At 36.6% G+C, this 13,347-nt stretch overlaps 1 protein-coding gene across 5 annotated transcripts in view; it reads left to right on the plus strand.

Annotated features, from left to right (window-relative positions):
• The window catches only part of MTA3 (metastasis associated 1 family member 3), a 136,307-nt gene that overhangs the window by 94,326 nt on the left and 28,634 nt on the right, over nucleotides 1-13,347 (plus strand). For 4 of the 5 annotated variants that reach the window (XM_051615932.1, XM_051615933.1, XM_051615935.1 and 1 more), the window contains exons 16-17: nucleotides 1,263-1,409; nucleotides 12,422-12,453. In XM_051615932.1, coding sequence (XP_051471892.1) covers nucleotides 1,263-1,409; nucleotides 12,422-12,453 — 179 coding nt within the window. The remainder of the gene's footprint in view (nucleotides 1-1,262; nucleotides 1,410-12,421; nucleotides 12,454-13,347) is intronic. The other variant, XM_051615937.1, reaches the window with a different exon arrangement.

The following is a 13,347-nucleotide window of genomic DNA, read 5'->3' on the forward strand; positions in this document are numbered from 1 at the left end:
AGAGGGAGGAACAATCTGCTATCACAGTGAACTTTGACTTTGTGCAATAGTTTCTGATAGCTGTGAATAGCAGAGGCTAGAGGGCCTCCTCCTTGGATAACCTGGCCTCACTTTAGATTTTGCATATTCTCAGGTTCTGTGGTTTATTTTATTTTAAAAAAAAAAAACAACAACAAAACCAGCACTGTGCAAGATGATTTGTTTTGTGTGTGTGTCAACTTTTCTTACTCACTTGGCACAGTTGACTCTCTCAGTCCCTCTCCTAGCCCCTCTGCCCCGTGGCTGGGTCAGAGGGATGGGGACCTGCCCTTGGGTGCCCTGACTTCCCCTGCAAATCTGGCTCTGTCCCAGGATGTACACAGTCGTGGCTTTTTGAACCCAAATATGTGATGGGAATAAGTTAATTAGTTCAGCACTTTCCTGGTGAAGGACAAGCAGGCTCTGCTGAGGCTTCCTTTTGCCACTTTTATCTGGTGGATAACTGAGAAATTTCCATACATCTGTATCAGCTTTTGGCAAACACAGCAGCTGTCACCCTGAGGTGTGCTGATTCGGTGCATTTCACTGCCTCCTACCCACCTGTCTTCCTCCTCTTCCAAAATAATCCTGCCCCTTTGAACCTTGTTAGATAACTCTGCGATGTTTGAAGCTCCCCGGTAATGACCCTCTCTGGGAGTCTATCAGTGCCTGGGGAACCCCATGCAGTCTGACTGATTTTTGTGTTCTTGCTGCAGTTTTGGGTTAGTTTTCACTTCAGAGCCCTGCAGTGGCTGCCTCTATGGCTTCTGGCACCTGGTGACTTGTGCTTAGGAAAATCCCTCAAAACATTTTATTGTGAAGGAAAATACTGTTTAGCTTGAGGTATTGAGGTGATTTCGCTGTAATAAAATACTTCTATTTGCTTGCATAAAATTTTTGGTGTGTAGCTCCAATACAAACATAAAAATAATAGGAAAATGTAAACAGAGTCCTGTTAGAGATTGATTTGTGTTATCTATTCAGTCTCTGAAATTCTTACGCATCTACATCATAGTACTGAACTTGGGCAATCTAAAATGGAAATAGATTTTTCTTATTTAGAGGAACTGTAGATAGGAAGGCTAACATTTTAATTGTTATTCAAGGTCTTGTGACATGCTGAAAAACTTTTTTTGTTAGAAATTTAAATGTACTTTTAATGTTGATAGACTATTTTTATTTACTTATTTTTTTACATCAAGTATGTACAATCTCTCTCTCTGTCTCTCTTTTGTCTCAAACAGAGATTCATCCTGCAGTGAAATCCAATGTAATCAGGTCAACACCAAGCCTTCAAAGTCCAAGTGCAAAAAGGCTGCTTGCACCCTCCAATCACTCTTCACTAAGTATTTTGGGAAAAAGAAACTACAGCCATCATAATGGCCTTGATGGTATGTGAAGGAATATAAAAGAAATATTCTTGAAGTTTCTGAATTGCAAAAATTTCTGCAGACCTGAAATAACAAATTTTGTGAGCTTTCTGTGGGGAATGCTGTTAAAGAGACGACATTCAGTGAGCAGGTACAGACCAACAGAAATGTAAGTTCTGAAAAGCATATTTATACCATTGACTTTTAATGCAGCAAGTAGTGGTTTTATTAATTGAAGATGGGTAAATTAATGCCATCTTTTAAACAAATAATTTTTACTGTTTTTCTTACTAATCCTTCATCTCTATGTAAAAGGCCAACAAAGGAATAAAATTAATTTGGTGAAGGGAGCAATTAATTCTTTATTTCAGTTTGTTGCAATGCATTTTTATTTGAAGAAATATTTTCCAGAGATAGGCAAGACCTTTTGTATTACTTTGTGCTAAATTACTCGATAGGCAGCTAAACTGTTAAATACTGGACCTGTTAGTTTACAACCAATCTCTTTGCTACTGTGTGAATTCTAAATACAGCTTAATCTGCATTCTCAACAGTCTGATCAGTAATGGAAGATAGCTTTTGGCATCTTGCATCCCAAGAAGGTGTTACAGAGTCAAGTAACATAAGAACAAAGTGATCCTGACAGTAAGCACTGGTAGAAGGTAGGAGCTCCTTAGAAAGAGACTGTCCTTGCATCTTATACCACTTGCAGAGGAAGAGGGAATAGGGATGCCGCAGAGGTACAGGAGAGGCTTTTTCTGTACACTGCAGTCGCAGGGGTGATCTTTAAGCCTGGTGTAACCACTTCATTACAGTATCGTGATCAGATATGAAGCTCTGCAAAAGAATTATGGAAATTTGTGGATAAGGCTAACTTTTCTCAAATAATCTTCATTTTTTATTCTGAAAAGTGACTGTGCATTACTGATTTTTAAATTATTTTTTTTGTTATTACCAAAAAGAAAGATTTTCAACTGGAACTGTGAACAGTTTTACCTCATATCTAAATAAGAGGAGAATCCAGCGGGATACCATTTGTTTGCACTGAAAAGAAATGCATGCATTTCCTGAACTCTCTTTTTGTGAGATGTAACTTCTGTAAGCCATTAGCTTATTTGTTCTGTAATTGAATAAGGTTGTTGAGATGAGAAATCTGAAAGCAGTTAGGATCTGAAATAGACTGTTCAGAACACAATCTGCACAAAAGGGATGACTGTTTTCATGCTTCACAGAAATCTGGTCAAGGCAGAAGTAAAAGGGTCTCACCTTTTAGGCAAGCAAATAGAAATAGTATTCCAAATACAAGAAGAAAAACTTGATCTGTTATCCATCGTCTTCCCTAATTATCATGTTTTTCTGTCATTGCCAATGTCATTTGTATATTGCAGTGTACTTTTAATAATAGATAGAAATCACTACATACTTTGACAAAAGGTGGTTCTTTAGTATACACAGAAGAGAGGATGGCTCAGTGTGCAAATGGCCATTACACCATAGGCAAATAACAAGCATGGCAACCCAGGCTATTCAGTGGACCAAGATGAGAAATGTGTGACTTGTACTTGGAGGAAAAGACAATGACATTACTAAGCGTAGCCATAAATGCTGAATTCTCACTGCAATCCTTGAGTGTGAAGTTCTGGAGGGACGGTCTTGTGAACAAAGGCTGCTTCTTCTCCCCACCCCCTCCAATGCTGGCCATTACACTGGAGTCTCCTTAGGAGCTTTGAGTGATGAAGGACTTTCACCTGTAAATAACGATGATGCTACATTTCTACTGCAGAGAATTCTGTAGCAATAAGCTCAAGGTAAATATGATGATGATGATGTCCCCATGAAGGAGCATACTTGTAAGTCTTTCAGATTTTTCTCCTACTTTATGTGGGCATTCTGTTCAAAGTAAAGAGTGTATAGAACCAGTCATTAGCCACACTGATTAGTTTGTATCAAAGAGTCTGGTGTATTAAGGCAATTTACACAAAATAACATCTAATTCTAAAAATTAGTTTTGAGAACAGCAAGTAATTGCTTTAGGAGATAATTATTTCTGCTTTTATATTTTCAGTGGAAACATAACTTACTGGAAAACATATATCCTAAATAACTGAAATCTGAATTATGTTAGTATAAAAATGGCTATTTTCATACTTTTAAATGGCTATTTTTGTTCTTATCCTAGCCTCTCTTTAGTTAAAAGCCTAAAAAGTGTGCATAAAGTGAAAAGGAAACAATCAAACTATTAGTAATTATTTTCAACAGCACAGATCCTCTGTTCCTTTTGACTTAAAAACATTTACCTTTAATATCTGCTGTTTAACCCTTTTCTGGTTATTGGTAAATACCAAATACATTTTTGGGTCTGTAATGTATCCAGCTTCTCTTCAGTACACAGCAAACACTCAGTGACCAGATCAGCTTGGGAAATAGTGGTTTCTGTGTCATTGCACTGACAAGAATGTACTATGTGCAATGAAAGGTTTTGCCAACCTGCAGAGTTTTTATGTTACTATAAATACCTTAAAAAGCTTTTTTTTTGTTCCAAAATACTATTGATTGATGGTGAGTTTATTGCATTGTGTCAATTAACAGTATCTGGAAAGCTGACGATGGAGATCATGATATGTTCTGTCTTTCAGTGCATGCTTTGATGAAATGAGCAAACAAAAATGAGCACAGTCAGCTTTTAATTAAGTCTTATCTCTTGCCATTTTCATAACCTTGATGTTATTGACATAGAAATGTCTGCATGTTCACTTTGCTTTTTTTCAACAGTATGAGAAATTTGTTGTAAAGAAGCCATATAAATATAGAATCATAAAATAGTTTGGAAGGGACCTTTAATCCAAACCCCCCTGCAATGAGCATCTTCAACTAGATCTGGTTGCTCAGAGCCCCATCCAACCAATGTTTCCAGGGATTGGCCATCCACCATCTCCCTGGGCAATGTATGCCAGTGTTTCACTACCCTCATTGTAAAAAATATGTTTACTTAAGATACACAATAATTTACTGCATTCAAGTAAATGTAACTTATGTTTGTGTAAATATAGATTTAGATTTTCATATTTAAAGTCAGTCTTACTGCCTGGGTGAGTTGAGTGCCATATTTTGACAGAAATTGTTGTTAACAAAATAGTAATTATTAGCTCAGAAATAAAGCAATGTAACATAGAAAAGGCACTTTTTTGTGCCTGCATGGGGGAACTTGGGAAATGATGAGGAACATCATTAGTATTTGATTTAATGCTTTTAAGAGTAATAAATAAGAACATAGTTAGCATTTCTTAGGGAAGCCTTATATTGGTTTGAGTCCTGCTTTTGGCCAGTGCTGTACAAGTTTCCCTTCCATTTTTCCACAGTTGCACCTCGAGCGACAGTTTGGTGCAACTGATAGGAGTGAGGGGGTCTGTAATTTCTGACTATTATTCTTTGGTCTTTCTCAGGAACAGTGAGGGAGCACATTTACTTCTTCATAAATGGTGGGGTTTACTCCCAGATACCTTGCTGTTAGATCTGTGTCAATCACTGGTGGCTGAGACATGTAGATGTAGTTGTATGCATGAACACACATACAAGGCATAGACCTAAATAAAATTGAACTGCTTAAAGTTATTTACGTTGTAACTAGATAAGAGAGGAGATCTTGTAGTTTTTTGTGTCCTTGTAGGAGAAAGACTTTTTCTGGGTGGTCTTAGAAAAGTGGTTTTCCTTTTCTTTTCTAACAACAGCAAATCTCATATTCTGTCAGGTGGAATGAAAAATGCAAGAAATAAATCACAGTAATCTGGGGAGTTTTCATGTAATGTGCATGCTGGTGCTTTGAACTCTTCTGAGATGCAGAATCTCCATTGCTGCTGAAAAGGAAGTCAACACAAGTTATGTAAATGATTGTCAGCAGTGAAGACAGTCTCTTTCAAATGGGAAAACTCTGTCTTCAGAAAATCACAATGTTGCAGAATGTTACGTGTACCCAGTTTTTTGGCTGGAGCTGACAATGGGAAGATTTAGGTGTGACTGTAAAGTGCCTTGTAGATATTTTGAACCTGATCTTTAAATTACAGTGTCTGAAATTATTCCGAGCAATTACTTTCACCCACAAGCTGCTTAACTGTGAGCAACAGTACTTCAAAGTAGTCAAGTTTCACATCAGGCTATTGTTTTGGCAGGGTGAGTAATGGTAATTTTCCATATAATATTTGGAAAGATCAGGGCGAGGGTATTTTACATGAGTATAATCTATGTCAATTGGCAAATATATCCTTACTTTTACAGGCATTAGAACCAGAATATCCACAAGATGTCCAAGATATTAGCATCACTAATGAGGTACAGAAATCAGTCTGTGCCTGCTGATACTGTTTTCATGACTTGTGGGCAGAAATAGAAGATCTGATTGTTCATACCTGGAGAGTTAAATTGACAGCCCTGATCCTTCTTCTCTCTTCCCCTGCCCAGACCCTTAGTGCTGTATTTCAGGCTGAGATGTCCTGATGTCTCCAGGAGGATTCTTTCAACAGTCAAATTTCTGTTCCTGAATATTCTGAAGTATGCAGCTGTATCTAAGAATGAGACAGCAATTTTTTGCGTTCATTTTTCTAGGAACCCACACATCTCTGGCATGATAAAATGAGAAAGTGACCAGCAATTGGCAAATGGAGAAAGATCTCAAAAAAATGTAGTTTTTCTCTATGATGCTTTTTTGGTCAATCCTCTCTCTGCTTCTGACTTACAGTATTGGCTGTAGAGGAGATAGGCAAGGAAGAAAGGCTTATGTTTTGCTCATATTTTTCCATGGGAAATTTGAGACTCTCCCTTGACAAACACATGAAAATATAAGCAGCCCAACTGACAAGTTGGGAAACTGGAGCCTTTCCTGCTCCAAATTTTCTTGAAGCAGGGAAAACAATTATTATACGTGCTTCATCATAATTAACTTCACATAACCTTATGCAGGAGTATATGAGAAGGAAGCAGTTTTCACTGTAGGATTGAATTTCTTAGCAGAGGGAGTTATATTTTCTCAAAGGTGTCTGATCGTTGTTATACTAATTTTTGGTGGAAATGGAGATGTTCATCTGTGGTGGCAGGCTAGCAGCATGGGATGCGTACCAAGAAAACATCTGGTGATCCATCACTTAAAAAAATAAAACCTTAATTTTCACTTACATATCAATAAAATATAAATCTACCTAAATTTTTATAAACCTCTTTTTACATACAAATAATTTTCAGCTGAAAAAAGAAAATGAAATGTAATAAACAAGCTATCATGAATCCACTTTTGCCATTTCTTCTATGCTGAGACACAAAGTGGGATTAATGTTGAATTGTGTATTCACATCTTTTCCCAAAAAAGAAACTAAAACTATATTTTGTTCCATGTCCAGTTTTTCCTCTGCAATTTGCTTTGAGTGTGTGTGTTCTGGCTTTGGTCCTTGGTACAGCCAGCAAATGTTTTAAAATATTTGGCTACAGATCTCTTACTGAAATGTGTGCACTGATATTGATGGAAATGTGAGCATGGGAAGTAGACCTCTCTGGAAAAACTGATGTTGTGTTACTGTCATTTACTGGAGAAGGAGAGGACAGTGAAAGGGTTGTTTATGACTCGTGGTTATTTCCCAACATATATCGCTAGCTGTATTTATTTTATATTTATTTTATAAAATGCTTTATAGTAAGAGCCTTGTTATGCATAGTTCTATACAGAGACCAATCTCTGACCCTCAAGAGATTAACCTAACAACATTTTGCCTTTGATTTTTGCAGCTTGCCCAACAGTAGCCAATTTTTGTCTATTTTCATTGTCCAATTGTAAGCAATCATTTTAAATATTTAGTAGAAAACTAAAATGCTCTAAAGCTTGTTTTTCTGTGGTCAGTATGCTGACCTGTTTTTGTAGGGATATGGATGATGATAGTGGCAAAGGTGAACTAGTGACAACTTCCAAAGCCCAGAAAATGACACAGGATTTAATTAACACTGGGAGTTACTGCTGATATTGTCAATAATTTGTAGAAATCGGCAACTATATCTCATGTTTGCACAACTCAAGCCATTTTTATTATTATTTTTTTATTTAACTTTTTTTATTGTGAAACAATGTTTTTCCTTCAGTTCATTTACAATGAGTTGATGAGCCCCCCTTCCCTACTTTGGTCTTCACTTCTCCAACCTGAGTGATGCAATTTATGACTTAATGTGAAAAGTAATTGACAAGGAGGAAAATATTTAAATCTGTGTTGGTTTTGTCTGAAAAATAGAAATGTTTTTTGATATTTTTTTTTTCAGAATTTCTTCAAGCTTAGAACATTATTATCTTGCAGGGATACATGTGCAGTCATCATCTGCCTACACTGAATTCACATTACAGTTATCTCTCAAGTATTTGAGGTTCTTTGATTACAAACAAAAGAACAGTCTTCCATTCTGTGCCCAAAGACTGTACAAAATGCAGAGTATTTTTTCAGGGGTTAAAGGTAAGCGGTGTGGTTTTTATACGATGAATTTAGTTACAGGAGGAGTTGAGAGAAGGAAAACCGTTTCTGCAAACCCGTTTCTGTGAATTTCCTCTGAGAAGGAACTGTTCCTGAGCATTAGCGTAGCATAGCACTGTGTCATGGGTTTTCAAAATACAGACAGTGATTGCTTTTGTTTTGCAAAAGACAAAATACAATATCCATTCAACTGTAGTTCTCAGTCCTATTGTATCTTCTGAAATGTGAGTGATTTCCAGGGGTGGAAATACACTGGAAATTGAATAGAAAGGATGTTAATTTCTTTTATTATTATTATTATTTTCCAAAAATATACCTTTGGACTTACAGGGCTGCTTTCCCTGCATTTATTTCAGAAAAGAACCCAAAATGTAAGTAGAATTGCAAACATGCTGTGATGCATCACTCTGAGTGTGCCAGATATTATTTACATGTTGTTGTTCTAAGGAAATGAATACTCACAAAAAGATTACAGCGTTGTATCTTCTGTGTTCACTAGTGTAACGTGTACTTCTGTTAGCTCTAATAATAGCAGGGGTTAGAAGAGCAAGCTGTGTGGGATTGCAGATGGAGGAAAGGGCACTTCATGATGAACTGCCCCATTTTTGCTGCTGAATCACAGTTTCTTTGTTTTAGATGCAGGTAATGTGGAGGCATGAAATTGCAGTAACACTGGCTTTTTTAATTGGCACAATAAGTCAGCTCTTAAAACAATAAACAGTAAGAACATCTCTATAATCAAGTTAGCATTCAAAACACAATGCAGATAACCAGAGCCTAATTCCTGGAGTCACTCCTTTCCCATAGTATTATTTTAAAGAATTAAAGTTGCAGAAAGAGAATCCTGTCTGTGGGATAACAGGATTAGTAGCATATTACCTCATGAATTACATGTTCTGGATTTGAGATCTGGAGTTCATACTGAAAGTGTTTCTGTGTATGATTACTGTCAAGTAAGCTGATTATTTTTTTGTAAGCTGTGATTGCCATACAATAGTTCTTACCAATTTTTATTACATAATACAATAGGGGGAAGGCACCTTCACAAAGTGCTCAGGCAGCATAACTGGCAAGTTCCTGTCTTTGGGGAAAACACTTAGTGGTTGTTTTTATTATTGTTGTGCGCTTTTTTTGCTTTTGTTGTCTATATCTTGTTTCTTCGCGGTTTCAAATTTCAGTCTTGGGAGACTGAGGATCTTCCTCAAACAAAGTCAAACTGATTTGTCGTGTGATCACAAGGTGCATATTTTTCTGATTATACTTTAGAAGTAACACTAAATGGGTCACTTGTTCCACTGCTACAAACTGGTGCGAATAGAGCTATTATTTTGGTCACTTAAAATATCCATAACCCAAGCTGAGAAGAAATAACGAACAGTCCTTCTTTCTCAGCTTATTTCATTGTGGGAGAAAAGGTTCTTTATAGTCTTATGCATCAAGATAAGCTCTGAGTGTTACTAAGATTAAGCACCTCTGCTATTGCATGTCTGTCTTTATTTTCCATGTGTCTAAATGACATTATCTTGCAGTGTGTTTATTTCAGAAGATTTAGAAAACGACACCTTTCATCCACTAGTATTGCTGATGACCCTGATAATTAAGTTTTCTATGAGCAGAACTAAAAAATAGCATATATGAACATAATACATGACCAGCTGGAAAAGGGTTGGAGTGTTATTAAGAATGTGGTTTCCATCCTGGCTTGAAGAACCCTTAAAGGAAGAAAAAAAAAAACCAAACACAAACAACACATTGCTGGGGAATAATGTATAAACTTGAAATAGTTCTGTAGCTGGCACCATCCCTTAGCAGTGGACTTTTTCTGATTTAGCCTTAAATGGTTTTACAGTGGGGAATTTTATAGTCTCCTGGTGCCCATAAACAGGGAGAGACACTTGATTTCTTTTTACAACCTGCTCATTTCTGTTTGAGCTCAAATGAATACATTGTAGGAAGAGCATACGAGCATCTCTAGGCAGTTTCTCCTGTTCGTGCATCAATTTCTCCACAGTAATAAGCTCCTAAACATCTTGTCAGTACTGAAGTTCTGTTTACTGTAATATACTCACATCAGATCACTAAAACCCCTTGTTAGTGCTGTCGGCTGACCATTTCTTTTTAAAGTGGAGCAATCCACTTCACTAGCACTTCATTGGCTGTAAGGGGAGTCATTCTGTGTCCTGGAGTTTCCTTTCTACTGAAGAAGTGCAAGTACAGATTACTGCCTTGCACAAAATAATTTACTATAAGAGCTTGTTTATAAATCAAGTGTCCAATGGTGCCAGCTTTGCTGAAACTTGAGCCTGATTATTTAAATCGCCTCAGGCATTCTAAAACTTGGCAGATAAAACTGAAAATCCAAAGTTTTGTTTTTCTGTGCTGTTGAACAACAAGACATTTGCGGTTTTAAAATAAGCTCTGTTGCCCTCAGGCTGCATTGGAGGTTGCATGGGTGTGCAAGCCTTTTGTAAAACATGCCTTTTAAGTGCTGTGTGACTGTCTTTTTAACTGGAAGCAAGGGCTTTCTTCCTCAGTTGCCTTAATTAACAACTTTTCATTTTAAAGTAAAAGTTTTCCACAGAATTGACTGGTGTGTGTTCCTGCATAAATGTTCCTCAGAATCATATCCAATCCGGGTGTATTTTCTGGAAGAAGCTGGTGTCTCTTCAGTTCTAAAATCTGAAAATTTGGGTATCGAAATATGTAAAAGTTTGAATTGTATAATAATGGCACCTTAATTAATAGTCTCTGATAGATCCTAGATTCTTTTGACATATATCTACTTATTTGATAGATCTTACCCTAGCTTTTTTTTCTTATAGATATACTCAAGTATTTCTAAAAGATGCTTGGCAATTTAGATGATATTCCAGTATCTATAGAAATAAAAGGTTAGAAAAAGATATGCGAAAAAAGAAATATTTTTTTTATTGTCTGATACAACTCAGGGGTATTACTCTACAGATAGTTCTTTCTTCACTTCTTTGCTCAGTTTTATTAAGAGTTTATCAATATGGTAACATCCTGGAGTTAACAGCTTCTAGCATTGTATTAAGAGTCTGTATTCTTCAAAAATATGCTGTTTAGCAGCCTCCAGGAACATTTGTCTGTTCCTCACTTCCCTTTCAAGAGATATTCTCTCTCTCATTCAATTGTGGAATTAATTTAATTTCATTCTGTGATGAACTGAGAGGGTGACTGAGTATTTGGGACAGTCTTGGGTAGGCATTGTTTTTATAGATTTGGCATATAAAGCTATGCCAAAAGCACAATACCTCTGAGTAAGAGTGAAGATTTATTACTGAAGTATCCAAGTGTAAAACATACAGATTTTTGTGTGTTCACTTTGGTCTTTTTGAGGGTAACTGCAAGTGCTGTGCAATTCATCTGCTCTCCTTTTTTTATAAACTGATAATTCTGCTTAAGTTGAGGTTTTCTCAGGAAATGCAGTTGTGCTCTTGGGGGTAGATGGGGTGTTTCTTTGTGTCAGTGATGCCAGTTGGGACCCCTGTAAGAATCACAGTTTGGAAATTGGCAAGAATAAATAATCCATTGTAATTACCAGACATTTGTCTCACTGGTAGAATTGCAAGACTCTGCTGATGCAATTCCTGCAGTATTGTGTACATTTTAACCAGAAATGCATGTAGTGTTGCTAAGTGTGTCTTCCTTAAGAATTCTGTGTACTATAGGTGATATGATGTCTTACCCAAGTTTTTGAGAAAGTGTATGAAACTGCTAGTAGCATCATTTTACATCTTGTAGATCAGCAGCAAATTTTCTTGCAGATTTTTTAACTGGTTAGGAGGATGTTTAGCTTTGAAAAAGCACACTGCTGTAATATGATAACTGTAGTGTTTTAAAGCAAAAGAGGGTGGGATTTGTCTTTGGAATTAGCAGGGTGAAATCTATGTTAGCTATTGGCCTAATCGTGATTCCTCAGCAATTTTCTGTAAATACGATTCTGAGTTCAGTTGATTGACTCCTAATTTATCACTTAGGAGAGAATAATCAAGATTTCTGAATGTTACTCTTCTCAGCTTCAAGCTGAGAATCCATCTCAAAATTCCTACAAAAAGGATTGCCTAGTTTTGTAAAGCTTTTATTCAAAGGGGAATAGTAATGGAGTTATGCTGATACTATTTGGTTTTGTGTTGTTGTTTTTTTTTTTTTCTGCAGAACTAATCCTCCATGTTAAATGATACCATATGTTAAAAGCAAAATGAAAAAAAACCACACTTATTGAAATATGAATTATGAATTAGTCCCATTTTTACATCTCCTTGCAGAAGAGAGTAATTCAGCAAAGACATGAGTGCAGCTCACATCACGCTATAGCGTACTGCATATTTTCAGGACCAGTGATGATTCTCATGCTCGTTTTATGAGAAAGCTTTCCAATCTCTGCATTTCTGATGGGTTGGTCATATCGTAGCTGAACAGAAGCATCTCAGTCTTCTGGGTGAACATGAGAAAATAGGGTTTCTATGGCTAAAGACAAGTACTCTAATGCACTGTGGTTCTTTTGTTTTCCAGAATCATCCAGCCGTACAACAAGAACAATAATGGTAAGTATGGAGGAGACTGAGGGTATCACTCTGTCTATAGATATGATTTTTCCTTTGAACACAAAGTGGACCTAGTAGTATCCTAAGCTGTTGGCATGCTTTCTTATAAAGTCCAGTATAACTGTAGAGATAAAATGAGTCTGTCTGCCATCATATTTCATGGGAAACCTTGGAAAAAATGTGAGGTTGAATAGCTAAAGAGGTAGCAGTGCTGCAATTTGAATTGGTGAAAAACCCAGTTACAATTCAGTCTGTTATGTGTTTTAAGTAGTTTTCTGTTACATCAAATAATTGTTGATAAAATCGTTTGTGTTCCACATGCATCACAAGTGTCAGACCCCCGAGTGTTAGACCCCATTTAAAGTTCAAAATATACACTGAGTAATTTTTTGCATCACATTCCAGTTTCTGGCGTTATCCTGAGTTTGACAGGTTGGGTTCCAGGAACAGAGAAATGTTTAAATGGACAGATACATCTTAAAAAATGACATTTAGGAAGCTTTATGCATAACAATGTCGTGGATTTAGTTTCTGCCTTGGTTTGATATAGGGTGAGAAATTTTGACTGTCTCGTTTCAAACTCCTAATAAATGTTAGTTAAGGACTAAACAAAAGGTCACATAAAGAAAACCTTTACCTGGCTGGGAATGACTGATGCCTACCCTGCAGATATTTGGGGGAAGGGCTATCCACTTTTGGAAAAACACCAGGTTTTGAAGCAAATCTTGAAATTTTAGAATAAAACCCAACAAAACATGGTGTGAGCTTATTTGTTTTAATTCCTACCATTTTCAGGGTGTCCCTTCAAGTTTATTGCCTCTTCTGTATGTACAGCACTTGTGGGACATGTAAACTCCCACACAGAAACTTGATTCAGAAGAGAACAAAGGGTAA

Source organism: Apus apus, chromosome 3 (assembly GCF_020740795.1).
Source record: "Apus apus isolate bApuApu2 chromosome 3, bApuApu2.pri.cur, whole genome shotgun sequence".
Classification (NCBI taxonomy): domain Eukaryota; kingdom Metazoa; phylum Chordata; class Aves; order Apodiformes; family Apodidae; genus Apus; species Apus apus.